This window comes from Eutrigla gurnardus (assembly GCF_963514095.1).
Source record: "Eutrigla gurnardus genome assembly, chromosome: 23".
In the NCBI taxonomy this organism is placed as follows: Eukaryota; Metazoa; Chordata; class Actinopteri; order Perciformes; family Triglidae; genus Eutrigla; species Eutrigla gurnardus.
The window spans coordinates 14,002,319-14,017,167 of record NC_139934.1 but is presented as its reverse complement, the minus strand read 5'-3'; the positions used below and the strand labels follow the sequence as shown (position 1 = coordinate 14,017,167).

The window sequence follows — 14,849 nt, the reverse complement described above, 5'->3', positions numbered from 1 at the left end:
CTTAATTTAGGTGATGTTCCCCTGTAAAGTGGCCAATAAATGTCTGTCAAGCCATTAATCTATAGTAAATATAAATCTAAATACCTCCATTCAGCAGAAGCAGGGTTGGATGTTTTGGAAGAAATTGCAATGATAGCCTATTTATGCTAAATTCCGAGGTTTACTCTTTACTCTGGACTCTTTATTTGATAAATACAGTACACAAATGTGCATACAGTACTAAAATAGAGTCAGATTGTTTCCGTTGCAGTCCTGTAGTCCTGTAATAGATGTAATGAAAACATTAAAAACCATCAATATTTTACAGTCATAGAAATATCCAAATCAAACCTGCACGGTTCCATGTATTCCCACCTGTAGCTGCCCAGTACAACCAGTCTGATCTGATGGCTGACTGACTGAGCAGCTTCAGCCATTCATATGACATCACTGTTGAAACAACATACGTTAATGCCTGATATGGTATATTGACTTTGAGCTAATAAACTGTATGCAGATTTCTTTTTCTTCTAATTTAAAGCTACTATGGGCATATATTTAATTTCCACTTCATGTTAATTTTGTCTCATGTTCTACAGAACCATGACAACGAATAAGACATCTACACTAATGCAGTCACTGACTGGTGTTGAGGACAGGGTCTGTTGACTTCAGTATTCTTGGAATTTAGCGGTTGTTTATCTTTGATAACATATTTTCTGATTTAATTTAATATTTTGACACTTTAATACTTTTATTTTGCCAGTTGTCTTGGACACTGACATCTTCTGAGATCACAATGAGCATAAATTTCATTCAGTTATGACGTTAATTCCGACACCTGACTACACCGTGACTCATCCAAACCTTTGATCCAAACATTTTTATGCTGTCCAGATTACATTCATGGATATGAGATGTGTGACCAATTTACAAGAAATGATCAGGAGAAAACACAAAAAAAATCGCCCTCAGGGCACAGCCTTTTCTCCGCGCCGACGAATGGCTGAACTGAGAACGAGGGCCCTAAACAATGATCACCAGCGTACCGCGGAGAAGAGGAGCTTAGTTACCTCTCCTACAGGTTGCGTATTCAGTGTAAACACCGCCCCTCTCGAGTGCTTACAGTTAGAAATCGTGCGCTACTCTTAACGCTTCGCCACGCCTACTCCTATATGACATCCAGATTGGCCAATCACAAGTCTCCAAGGGCGGGCTCAAAGCTAAATGACGGCGTTCTGTTGCAATGAGAAACCCTTTTTGTGTGTTGTCACCGTATATAAGACATCTCTGCCGCAGTTTCTTTCTTTGGAATAATGTCGGCCGAATATGATAATAGGTAAGGAAACGTTTTAACGATTTTTACGGGTATTTCGCGGTTCAGAATCGGATTTACTCGTTTACGTCGATATGTTAGTCTTTGTTAGTCATGAATCTCGGGAAAGTAGACGTTGAACGGAACATCCTTTGATTTCTGAGCTCGAATAACGGTTAGGCCCGCCGCTCGCCTGCCTCGAGCTAACGTCACGTCTTCACATCGCGTAAAACGACATGGCGTACTTAGTTTGGCCATTTTACGTTCAAAGTGTATGTTTTCTCAGTTTATATCCCATTACTTCGTTTGGCGACACGAATGATTGCGACCGCTGTCGGTCCTGAACGTAACTGAGGCAAATTAAATGGCAACCGGCGCCTTGGGTAGCACGTGAACGCGCCTGGTTTAGGCCTTCTCAATTTCTACATGGGGGTGGGGGGGTTTCGGTCGCTACTAGCCAGATGTTAGACGTATTTGTATACCGGGGGAGACGGAATTATCTTCCATACATTGTAGGAAGGTTTTTCGCTGGTTCGCGGCGTTTTTATCGAGATATTGGTTCTTTTGTACGAATCGCGCACATGGCCGCGGTAGTGTTAATCGGGTGCTGGGACAATGCCGGTAGCGTGGGCCGCTAATTGCTACAATGGGCGTTTAGGATATGCTATAGCATGTGCTAACACCGTGAACAAATGCGTGGTTTGTGTCGGTACACGCATCGTTAATGCGTTTTGCTGACGTGACGCGTTAAATAAAAGGGCTATTATGGAGGAGCAGGCCTGTTGGCGGTGGCTATGACGGGCCGACGGGCTACAATAAATCGGGCGTTTCTTTATTCGTACTATCGCATATTTTTCCATTATCTATGTCGTAAATCCATCGTTCGCGACTATTTCACATCGAGTCAAAAACTGTCTCATTGTGTGAAGCTAGCCGGCTATATTTCACGTAGCCAGGCCGCCAACGCTGCCGACTCTACAGCCCCGACTGGAGTAACGACCATCTTGAATGTATGCAGTAGAAATGGCGGACTCGTGAAACGGGCCCTTCGCTTAAAAGCACAAGGACTGAATGGCATCTGATAATCTAGCACTACAGGAAATTGCGTTTGTCGTTATTGCGAAATAATATGACTATGACAAGTTTCTGTCGAACTAAAAATTATATCTATTCAGACTAACGCATACATTCCTGTTAACATTAATATCCTTTGAAGGGGAGTTTTTTTTTTAAACTCAATTAAAAAATATGAATCCAGCCACATTCATTACAACATAAATCATATTTTGGCCTTCTGTTTTGGCATTTCAATATAGACGGTGGATTAAGTCCAGATGACTCCATAGCTTTTTGAGGAAATAAAAATAAGCTTGGCGTCATGGAAAATGTGTTCTGGTTTGGGGTGGAAGATGTAAGGAATAACAATGACTTTATTGTCTTCCCATTCACAGAGACAATGGCCCAGAGGGCATGGAGCCAGATGGGATCATTGAGGTGAGTCCCCCTTTTAATTGTGGTTCATAATACAGTCTCCTTACTGCACAGTGACATTCCCATCCAGCTGCATGATGTACTAGACTTATGAATGAAGATGTGAAGGAATAAGACAACTATGCAAATTCAAGCCCAGAACTTTAAACATTACGTTTTGTTTGTCTTCCCCCTCCAGAGCAACTGGAGTGAGATCACGGACAGTTTTGATGAGATGAACCTGCGCGAGGCTCTGCTCAGGGGAATCTATGCCTATGGTTTTGAGAAGCCCTCTGCTATCCAGCAGAGAGCCATTATGCCTTGTATCAAGGGTAAGTACGGCTTATATTTACCACAAGTCTTGATTAGCTTGCTCTCACCAGTGCCAACTCAATCTTGGCTGCCATCTATTTTCAAAATACTTTTGACCGTGACATTAGAACATCCTTTTTCTTAAGTTGATTAATAAAATGATCAGTGGTGTTGTGAACGTGAAACGGTCTAGTAATGAAACGGTGTTTGTTGTCTCTGGGTACACTACACTAGATTAATCTTTCATGTGCTTTCTTTAGGTTACGATGTGATCGCTCAGGCCCAGTCTGGCACTGGGAAGACCGCCACCTTTGCCATTTCCATCCTTCAGCAGATTGATGTGGAGATGAAATGCACCCAGGCTCTGGTCCTGGCTCCCACTAGGGAGCTGGCTCAGCAGGTATGCTCACTGTCTTATCAATACCTGTGAGGAAAACCTCGACTGGAATTGCTGATTTTCTTGTGTTTGAATGTTTTGCCGTAGAATGATGACATATTAATAAAATCTAAAAAGACGAATGATTTCATATCCAGAATCTCAAAGTATTGTGCTCGGTTTACTGGCAGCTGAACATGGCTTTTAGTAAATGCTCAATTATTTAGGAACTAGGACAAGGTCAAAGTGTAGTTTGATAACATGGCTCACATCACAGATGAGTCTCAAAGAATGTGGTATTGGTGTAGTCGGGTTCAGTCAATCAGGCTTAACTTCCAGTAGTTCGGTTTCATGAAGGAGGTTTAGGACTCCAGAACTCAGACAGTCTGAAAACACTGATTAAAACCTAATAAACCCAATCAACATGGCAGACTGAAACTGTTTTCTTCAAACTTCCTCCCCAGTAGTTCCTCTGTACTGGTGTACACAACTTCAAACTGCGACACATTTCAAATGTTTTCATTTGCCATATACTTCAGGCAACTACTTTTTGTTTTGTGGTGTGTGTCTGTGTGTGAAGATGACTCATTCAGATTAGTGCGTTGATATAACTCAGACTTTTTTATATCTGCAAAGTATTACAAACCTTCCTTGGTATGCTTCTGATGCTCTGACACACGTGTATTTCATTAATACGAATACATGGTGCCAGCTACAGCCAGGAGACCTGCTGTATAATGATGAAACCCATGCGTGTCAGCTGACTCTGTAAACCGCTGTTGCATTGTTGCTCTGGTCGGCGTTTTGCTGGCCTGAGTCCTCGGTGCAGCAGGGCTGCAGAGACATGATCATACCTCACTACTTCTGAATACAGCAGAGATCACATATCTGGAAGGGGCATCAGTTAGCGGTTTCATGCATAGGCGACGTATGCAGCTACCCGTCAACACTGAGGGCACTAGATGATGATTGTATCAAGTCCTGCACTGCATCAATGTGTTTTTCTAATTGAATCCACTGATTGCATGGTGCTAAGCACCTAATGCTGGCTGTTGTATTGTAAATAACGACATCTTTTTGAAATGTACTTTGTTGCATGGTCATCAAGTATACAGGATGTAAACGTAACCGCAAACTGTAACCGCAAAACCACAATGACCCAGAATTGGAATTGAAGTTGAAGTGGAGTTTCTATCAATTTCCTTTTAGATCCAGAAGGTGGTGCTCGCCCTGGGCGACTACATGGGAGCCAGTTGCTACGCCTGTATCGGAGGGACCAACATTCGCAGTGAAGTCCAGAAGCTCCAGGCTGAAGCCCCTCACATCGTGGTGGGAACCCCCGGCCGTGTCTTTGACATGTTAAATCGCAAAAACCTCTGTAAGTTATCACCAAATCAATGAAAAGTTCCTCACATTTCACTTCCTGAATATTGACTCGTACTACAAATATTTTGCTATTAATGTGGACAAAATACTCCAGCCATGATATTCTAGTCTCTTGCTCATCAGTAAAATCACTAAGTCACTCCACACACGATGAATCGATCCATTCTTGCTGTTTTTGTGCATCATCAAAAGGAGACCTGCTGTATAATGATGAAACCCATGCGTGTCAGCTGACTCTGTAAACCGCTGTTGTGTTGTTGCTCTGGTCGGCGTTTTGCTGGCCTGAGTCCTCGGCACAGCAGGGCTGCAGAGACATGATCATACCTCACTATTCTGAATACAGCCCAAACCATCGTCCATCAAACCAAACATGCAACTACATTAAACACACGTTTGTCTTCCGATTTACTTACCCGGTGTCCATTTTCTTGCAGCTTCTAAGAACATCAAAATGTTTGTGCTGGATGAGGCTGACGAGATGCTTAGTCGAGGGTTCAAGGACCAGATCTATGAGATTTTCCAGAAACTGGCAAGCAGCACACAGGTAAGAACTTCAAATGGCGACTGAGTAGAGAGCCGGACTAGCTAATAAATATCCTGTTGCCGTTTAGTACTGTGCAGTCCAGGGTTCCCTCTCCTCCCATCTGCTGTGATGGTGAAGGACTGAATGTTCCTTGGTAGAGAAGCCTGTCTGCCCTCCACCGTAGCTGGGTGCACGTCCTTGACTCACAACTAATTGGCGGATTACATTCAATCTTGTCGTCCAAATGTTTACATTCTATATTTAGCATTTTGGAGGGGACTAGATACACCAGTGCACATGTCCAGTGATCGGGTTCTAACCGGCCCACCCTCGTTTGTGTTTTCTCAGGTTGTCCTACTGTCGGCCACCATGCCAGCTGATGTGTTGGAGGTCACCAAGAAGTTCATGCGTGAACCCGTCAGAATCCTGGTTAAGAAGGAGGAGCTGACCCTTGAGGGCATCCGTCAGTTCTACATCAACGTGGAGAAAGAGGTGGAGAAACATTTTCCAGCTGATGTTTAGACAAACTTCACGAGTCACCTTTTTGGGGAAAACATAATTTTTGGAAAGTGTAGTGCATTTAATATCCACAAGGGTAGGCTAAATAACCGAAACACCTCTGTCTGTGACGTAGTTCAATCACTAGTTTTAGCTAGCTATATAATTATATAAAAATGGGCAGCTGAGTGTAATGTACCCAGATCTTGGAGGACAAGCTGTGTACCATGTTCTTGAGCCTGCTGTGTCTGACCTGGTGATGGTCCTCAGGAGTGGAAGCTGGACACGCTGTGTGATCTCTACGAAACCCTGACCATCACACAAGCGGTCATCTTCATCAACACGAGGAGGAAAGTGGACTGGCTGACTGAGAAGATGCACGCCAGAGACTTCACCGTGTCCGCCCTGGTAAGAGCCTCCACATTCACACCCGATTTCACAAAGTCATGGCAATTATTACAATTTTATCTTCGCTGCGATTATTACCATGTGCACATTTTCTATAGCTCTGCACTTGCAGTCCTTTTCTTTTTTTAATATACAAAGGATTTCTTCCAACGGTTTCAATTCTGGAGATTAAATGTTGCAATGTGTTTAGAAATATGCCCAACAAGCAGTGAAATATGAACCTCCTAAAACATAAACTCAAAGGTGACAGCAGCGTGGATGCTTGAATGAGTAGAGAGCCAGACTAGCTAATAAATGTCCTGTTGCCATTGAGTACTGTGTGCAGTCCAGGGTTCCCTCTCCTCCCATCTGCTGTGATGGTGAAGGACTGAATGTTCCTTGGTAGAGAAGCCTGTCTGCCCTCCACTGTAGCTGGGTGCACGTCCTTGACTCACAACTAATTGGCGGATTACATTCAATCTTGTCGTCCAAATGTTTACATTCTAATATTTATTATTTTGAAGGATACTTTAAACAGCCTTTTTATAATTAATACAATTTTAGCACTCGGAGCTTAACCAGATGGTTCTCAAAACTAGAAGCATGGCTTCAATAAACTGCTCGTTTAAAGTGTCACTGGAGATCTTTTCCTAAGTTTGCCTCTGTTTTGTCACATGTCTTTGTCTCACTTCCGTCCTCTTATCTCCTCTTTCAGCACGGTGACATGGACCAGAAAGAGAGAGACTTGATCATGAGGGAGTTCCGCTCTGGCTCCAGTAGAGTCCTGATTACCACTGACCTGCTGGTATGTGCAATAACTGCATTTTATCTTTACTTCTAAGACTAGTACCGTGTCCAGGTTCCCTCTCCTCCCATCTGCTGTGATGGTGAAGGACTGAATGTACCTTGGTAGAGAAGCCTGTCTGCCCTCCACTGTAGCTGGGTGCACGTCCTTGACTCACAACTAATTGGCGGATTACATTCAGTCTCGTCCTCAGATTATTTAGATGTAACATTTTGGAGGGGACTTACTTCTGATGGATACACTTGTCTACACGTTTAGCTAAACCTCTACAGGGATTTATTTTCCATTGTTTAGTTTCTTTATGGTTCATTTGATCTAAATGACTACCTCAACCTGTAACGTGGATTGTAATTCATTGTGATTCTGCTCCTTCTCAGGCCAGAGGTATTGATGTCCAGCAGGTGTCTCTAGTCATCAACTACGACCTGCCGACCAATAGGGAAAACTACATCCACAGGTAAGACTGCGACCAGTAGCGCAAAGTATCAACAACCAACCATAAATCTATAAACCCTGTATGTCGATTAACGTCGGTCATGTATGACTTGAACACGAGTCTTCCAGATACAATGTTGCTGCCATTTGGAGCCAGATCCTCCTTTCTCCTTGCAACTGATTTCTCTTTCTTGTCCAGGATTGGTCGGGGTGGTCGTTTCGGCAGAAAGGGAGTTGCCATTAACATGGTGACCGAGGACGACAAGCGAACCCTGAGGGACATTGAGACATTCTACAACACCACTGTCGAGGAGATGCCCATGAATGTGGCCGATCTTATCTAGAAAACTCCAATGCCCATCGTCCACCCTCTCCCCGCTTATTTTAGCAGTCAAACCTTGTTTCTTATACGATCTGAATTTAAGAACTTCTTTTTGCTAAATTCCACCATGACTTTACCCTCTACATTCTAAGGGAAGGAAGAATGGGGCCATCATTCCTTCCTCACCTTTTTGAAATAGTTTTGTCCGTTTTTGGAAGGATGGAATTACTGACCTGCTTCATCTGCTTGCCATAGTCCATTACCCCATTTTGGCACCTAAATTCTTTCTGCATCTAATCGCTCCTCTAAAAATTAATTGGAACATCTCAGTTTTGGCAAACTTAGGACTTTGAACCTTACACAAGTGAGTTTGTAACTGGGTCCGACACGTGCAAAACATACCCGCGTTTCCAAAAGTGCATTAAAAAAAAAAAGAAAAATTAAAAAAAAAAAAAAATGCCCCAACAAACTTGATCAAAAGTATCCTAGCTCTGACTGTCTGCAAAAGCTTAACATTAAATTAATAAGTGCTGAATTGATAACTTATAGAACGCTAACACTGCGCTTTTGTGAAATGCGGCTGTGATTCGCACACAGACGGACGTTTAGACTGCAGTTCAGTTTGGACTCCAACGCTACAGTGATCTAAATTGGAAGCGCTGCATTTGACCAGATCAGTATTCAAACAACCTTCAGTGTACTGGAAACAGCCTTTTAACTGCATCCATGGTCATGTTAAGAGGTTTTTGGGGCTAGAGTACACAGGGCATATTCAATAAAAAGACCTATATAGTAAAATCCATCATGAATGAGTTGTTTACCGTTTTGATCCTTTTACTGCTGTTTCATATATATTATATATTTTTAATTGCTATTGTACATACTGCTTGACTTGTACAGTCGTGTGCAGTAGCATTCAGTTGAAGACTGACTGGTGGCCACGGAAGTTCGGAGGCAAAAACGACGGTGAGTGCTGTGGAGACTTTGCCTCTCAACCCTGACGATCCGGTTGGATTTTCACCTCTAACACTTTTGACGTTATTGTTAATTTAGATTTTATTTTTAAACTACGTTGGATTTTTGATAAGGTGGCAGGTGTCTTTTTGTAACCTACCTCGCCAGAAAATGTTGAAGGGGAGGGGGCGTCTGATATGAAAGGACCAAACTACAGATGAAGTATAGCGATTTCCCCTCCTGCTCTTTCCAAGCGCTCTCTTAAAATGCCTGTCATCATGGGGTTTGGTGTGAAGGAGAACCGTCATGTTTTGAGGTGTATAGTCAGCTATTTTTAAAAGTGACTGCGGAATTGTTAACTTTTTTTTTTGAGACACAAACAGTATCACGTTTTCTACATTTGATTCTGTATAGTATTTATTTTAATGGTCTTTAAAAAAAAATAATAAAGGTTTCTCCTTTTTAACAGTGTAAACTGTCCTCTGCATTGTTGACTAGCATGAAAGCTGTGGTGGCCAACCCCTTCGTGGCAAGGCTAGTATTTAATGGATATACACTATGATGACAGCGAGCTCTGGTCCTAACGGACAGATACACCTGTCCTGCGAAACGGTCGCTGATTGGCTGCTGAGAGCACGTTTGATCGTACTTCCGGTGTTGACACGACTGCTCACGGAGTTACTTTTTCCGGTTTCGTTTGGTTAGGCCGAGTGTTTGTTTGTCGGCTGTGGGTCTGGAGGAACCGTGGAACACCTTAAACGCCCCTTATATCGACCTCGTGATGGTTATTGATCCGCCATTTCAACCGGAAGTGGAGGAAGCGGTCTCCAGTCTTCATATCGAATACTCTAGCATGTCATCGCTAATTGTTGTCTTTCCACAATAAACATTTACTTGTACATCGATGTCGTGTCCCTTCAGTACAAAATCCATGGAAGCCGCTCAACTGGGAATGTTGGATTTTTTTCTTCACCGAAAACCTTTTATTTAACCGGATGTAGACTCGAAGATGAATACAGAAACTACACAGGTGGCGATGAAGCTTCAAAACGCTAAATGAAAGCGCTCGAAAAAATGAAACGGGTAAATGAATACAAAAGAGCCAGAATCGAGATGAGTGTTCATTAATGCAGACGTTTTTGTTCACTTTAAACAAGAATGTCGGGTTTAAAAACACTTTGTGTAATTGTTCGGGTCCGTGCTTACTTCCGGTTCGCTGACGTCATTCACACTACAACAGCAAACTAACTTGCTCTTTTCTCGCTGTGGCATCAAGACTGCGTTGCAACTAAACAAACTAAATAATAAAAATGCAAAAGCAAGGCAGTGCTGACAACACAAATAAAATAAAATGAATCTACTCCGCGGTGAGACTGAGCCACTCACAAACAGCACGAAGCAAAAAAATAATATATATTTTTTTAACTTAAAACCAACTTCGTGAAGGTTTCAGCCATTTACACGAATGTATGTGGTATTTACCCATAATTATGATTATAATCACCACACCAGATAATTCTGTTATCTTTTTCTTTCAGTGTGACATTTACAATGTCGACACTTTCATTCACATTTTGCCAAATGTATAACTGGACATGAAAAAAAGAAATGAGCGCATTTGTAACGTTTAGTAATGTATGAAATAATAGTGTTATTATAAAACTGTCAGATATTGGGAATGTCTCACTCCTAGTTAGTAGACAGAGGAATGACCTACATTTTGACAGATTTGAATGATGGAAGCTGGCAAATATTTCATCATAAAGTTGGATCAAATGTGTGCATCAATGTTACAGTTAATGTGTATTTTGTTTTTGTATTTTGAGGGATTTAAACACCTTTTCTCTTAGTCCGAGGAATTCATTCCTGAGAAATATGGACTCTAGGTTTAAAGTCAAAAACACTGTCACACCACTAGAGGGAGACATTGTTCTTTCTTCACTGTGGCAGCGCCTACTGTCTCCATTTCAATTAGATCCAGAGAAAAGTTATTGTAATAAAAGTGCAAATTGTTTGTGAAATAGTCATGAAATTGAAATCTAGTCATTTGTGTCCACGAACAACAATTTTCCATATTTTTTGTCTCATAGCACAAAAACAATGGAAGGTCAGTTAGTATCTTATTTTGTTGTCTTAGTGACATATAAACAATGGTTTTCCTAAATCTAACGAAGTGGTTCTGTTGCCTGAACTGAATGCTAGCTTTGTTGCGTTACTTGTCCTGACACCAAAACATGTGGCGCAGGCAAAAAAAAGATACTTCCAGTTGAAATGCATTCGTCTAAAAGTTGTAATGAGCAATACGGGAAAAAGGAAGATTCATGTTTATGTGCACGATAAATAGAAGTCGCTTAATATACGTCAGATGTTAGCTTTGCTTGCTAGCTAGCTAACTTAGCTATGTTCCAACACAAAGGTAATGTTAGCTGGCCTGTCGTCTTTATAATTATGTATTTAACTTCAAGTTATACCACTTTCTTGCCTCGCTAATTTATATTTTAACTTGATAAACATCACGCCTGTAATTCACCCCACAATTGAAACGGGGTCAAAAAATGCATTGCTCTCTCGCCGTCGACTACCTTGCATATTTTTTTTCTGAAATAAGTTCCCATGGTGGGCGTGACTTCGCCTCTCCATCTCCTGGCTGTGAATGTGAGGGCCACCCACTCAGCTACAGACGTGGCTGGTTTATGTCACTCCCAGATGGACTCAGAATTCATGAATTTGTTTAAGTTGTTGAATGATTCCCTTCTATTGAGGTGCAGCCCGTCCCACACATACGCTGACATACGCCGAGTGGTAGTTTACAGTAGAGCAGGGCCTTATCACAGCCGTGGGTTCTGGTGAAGGCCGGTCTGAAAGGGTGGGAGCAGGTGCATGAGTCCTGGTATCTTAGGAATGACATCAGATCCCGGACCTGTCCTCAAACATATCAAGTGGCCGTTCTGTCCTCTCCCGCTCCTTTCTTCGTTTTGGCAATAATGAGCCAAAAGAGTGAGTGAGAGGGTTTGAATCAACAAAATAAAACTGAACTGAATAAACAATACCAAATGATTGAGCAGGATAGATATTTCCTTTTTTTGAAGAAGCCTCCCTATCAAGGGTGCTGTTAATGTCAAAGTTCAATTAGTAATCATACGCCAGGATGGTTAGGTGAAGTGGATGGATCCAACCAACACAGGACTTTCACTCAGGAGGCCGCTGTTTGTGTCCCATGTGAAACCAAGTCAGTGTTGCTTTTGTTCCGTAACTTATGCACTTTACACCACGTATGTAACTTACATAACAAATGTATGGTGGTTATTTTCCGTAACACATTTTCATCTTATTTTTAATGATATATGATCTTTTCCTATAGATTTGTTGCCTAAACAGGGGTTTGCTCAGGCGCATGGATCTCGTTATCTTATGAAAATTAATATGAGAATATGTTGCACCTGTACATCACGGCAGCAGCTCAGTAAATACACGATTTTCAGCAAATCTAAATGAGTTGTTCATCGGTGAAATATTTCATAGAAAGAACTCGTTCCAAAAACCGTCGTCTACAAATCAATGGGTGACATCACGACGACTACGTCCACTTCTTATGTACAGTCCGTGGTCGAGAGGTGACAATGTTGGCCCTGATAGTTCAGAGTCACACCAACCTCTCAAACTTCTAGTGCCACTTCTAGCAAAATGAAGAGCTGAACCAGGCGAGATTCGTCAATGTGGGATTTTCTCACGGGGTCAGAGGGCTCATAGGTGAGTCGGCTCTTTAATTGTTACATTGTTCCCGAACCATCACAACCAAACGCTGAACTCCAACCCTTAACCTCACCTAAACCTCATTCTAACCTTAACCTTTAATATAGTCCTGGAGATGTGGAACACACACACACACACACACACACACACACACACACTACAGAGATGCACATCTACATATCCACCTCCTCTGTATGTAACAAATGCATGCATGCATTGTCATGCACGGGGAATGTGAATATGCGCCCTGCACCAGCATGCATAAATAACACAAATACAGTAAATACGGTGCTCCCTCCAGCTGTCGTTGACTTGCAACTCCCCGCACCAACACTTTTAATGGCCCCCTGTCCCAAACACACACACACACACACACACACACACACATACACACACACACTACAGGTTAACCCCTCCTAACCTCCCTGGTGTCCCAATATGACGTCCATGCAGCCTCAAAACATGTTACGTCCCTGCTTTTTTGTCCCGGCTCTCAGCCTAGGTGGCCCTTCTTCCAAAGGCACTTTGGCGAAGATACCCCCGTGCCCATCCCCCAACCGCCCCGACACACATACACACTCCCGTTACCCACTCCACCCCCTGTTGGGTGCTGGATTGTGGGGTTGAGAGATGGTGGGGCGGTTGGGGGTTGGCGAGGTGGGGGGATTATGCGAGTGTGAGGCTCGTAAAGGGCCTGCCATGGTCTTTCTGTTGTGTGACGGATGGCTGGGAGGCTGAACAGGCCTGCTTTGCATGAGAAGAGAAGCCAGCAGAGGGGAGAATAGAGGTCTATTCAATGAGGCCTGTCACCCAAAACCACCCTCCTGCACTGAACCCTCACACCCCACCCCTTCATCATCCATCCCTTCATCCTTTCGTGCCTCCTCCTCCTCCCTTGTTCTCCCTCGCCATCTTGCTATCCCTTTCTTCCTTCATTTTGTGGCTTTCATTTGCCCGTCTTCGCTGCTTCTTTCTCACCCTATAATCTACACCCCACCCCCACTCCGCTGCTTTCCTTACTTCTTGATTTCATCCCACTTAATTTCTGTTCATTCAGATTTTCCCTCCTTTCCATCAAGCTGTTTTTACCTCGCCGAGTTCCATAACATTTGAATCCTCTCATTACTTTGCGGGCATTGTGAATGAGGAGCTATAATGGAAATGTCATGGTCAAAGCTCTTTAACACTAAAAGAAGTCATGTGACTTGATGCTCTGACATGCTTAGCGAGTCCACATTTGAGTCAGCAGGAGATATTATGGCATAATTAGGTTAAAGCTGCGTTCAATGATTTTTAGCCACTAGGGAGCAGAAAAACACCAAAACAGACAGATATTCAGCCACGTGTATCTTTTTGTAAAGCTGATATGACTAACATATTAACTGTTTATGTGTACATGCAGCACACACACACACACACACACACACACACACACACACAGCCATATTAGCATTCAGGAGAGTGCGTCCACCTTATGAATGTCAGTACAATAATCTCTCTCCTTCTTGCTCCGGTTTGGTCTCCACCAACTCCTGCTCCGCTCTACGTTCCCCTCACCAATATAATATATATATAAAATTTCAAAATAAACTTCAGTTTTCAGAGGAAGTTAAGTCTAGGCAACAAAACCAAAGATCACGGGTTACATTAACTACACTTAACGACTCATGTGACTAACGAGTGACAAACAAAAAGTCACAAAAGTCACTGGACCATCGACACGTTAACAGTGACAAAATGTCAATGTTTACTTTCGGTTTCACACGGGACACAAACAGCAGTCTGCTGGTTTCAAGTCCTGTGTTTGTATGACCCATCCACCTCCCTGTGTGGACGATCTCTCCCTTTATATTACATCTGTTGGGCTACCCATAATGCAGCGGGTGGATGCATCACATACAAATGCTCACATGCAAAATAAGGGCAGGTGTCTGACGCCAAGGAGCACTCACCTCAACATATGTGAATGAAAATGGGTTCTATGGCAACACATGGGTCTTGAGCATGAAGTGAGCATGTATGTAAAAAGGAGACTCTTCTCCCAACAGAAACCATTTTCATGCAGTATTTGGGAATTTTACTTTTACTTACTAAATTGGAGTATTTGAATGTGTTGGACTGTAAAGCTGAGAGTCTTGTGGATCCAATGAGCCCCATTTCATTCACGTGTGATGTTCATAGTAGCTATTTCACATCCTGAGACCACTTTTTAATACTTTATGTCATGAAATAAAATGACCTCTGGGATAATCACAAGCGTTTTTACACATAATCCACCATAATGACGGAAAGAAGACCCCTCAATATGCCGCAATCGCACCGTTTATATTTATT

At 42.6% G+C, this 14,849-nt stretch overlaps 1 protein-coding gene across 1 annotated transcript; it reads left to right on the top strand.

The window, feature by feature from the left end:
• The first annotated feature begins 1,194 nt into the window (after nt 1-1,194).
• eif4a1a (eukaryotic translation initiation factor 4A1A) lies at nt 1,195-8,610 on the top strand. The gene is made up of 11 exons (XM_084002802.1): nt 1,195-1,318; nt 2,746-2,788; nt 2,964-3,096; nt 3,337-3,476; nt 4,662-4,830; nt 5,273-5,382; nt 5,710-5,853; nt 6,130-6,267; nt 6,962-7,051; nt 7,429-7,508; nt 7,686-8,610. The coding sequence occupies exons 1-11, from the start codon at nt 1,296-1,298 to the stop codon at nt 7,828-7,830; spliced, it is 1,215 nt and encodes a 404-aa protein (XP_083858928.1). The 5' UTR covers nt 1,195-1,295; the 3' UTR covers nt 7,831-8,610.
• Nucleotides 8,611-14,849: the final 6,239 nt, after the last annotated feature.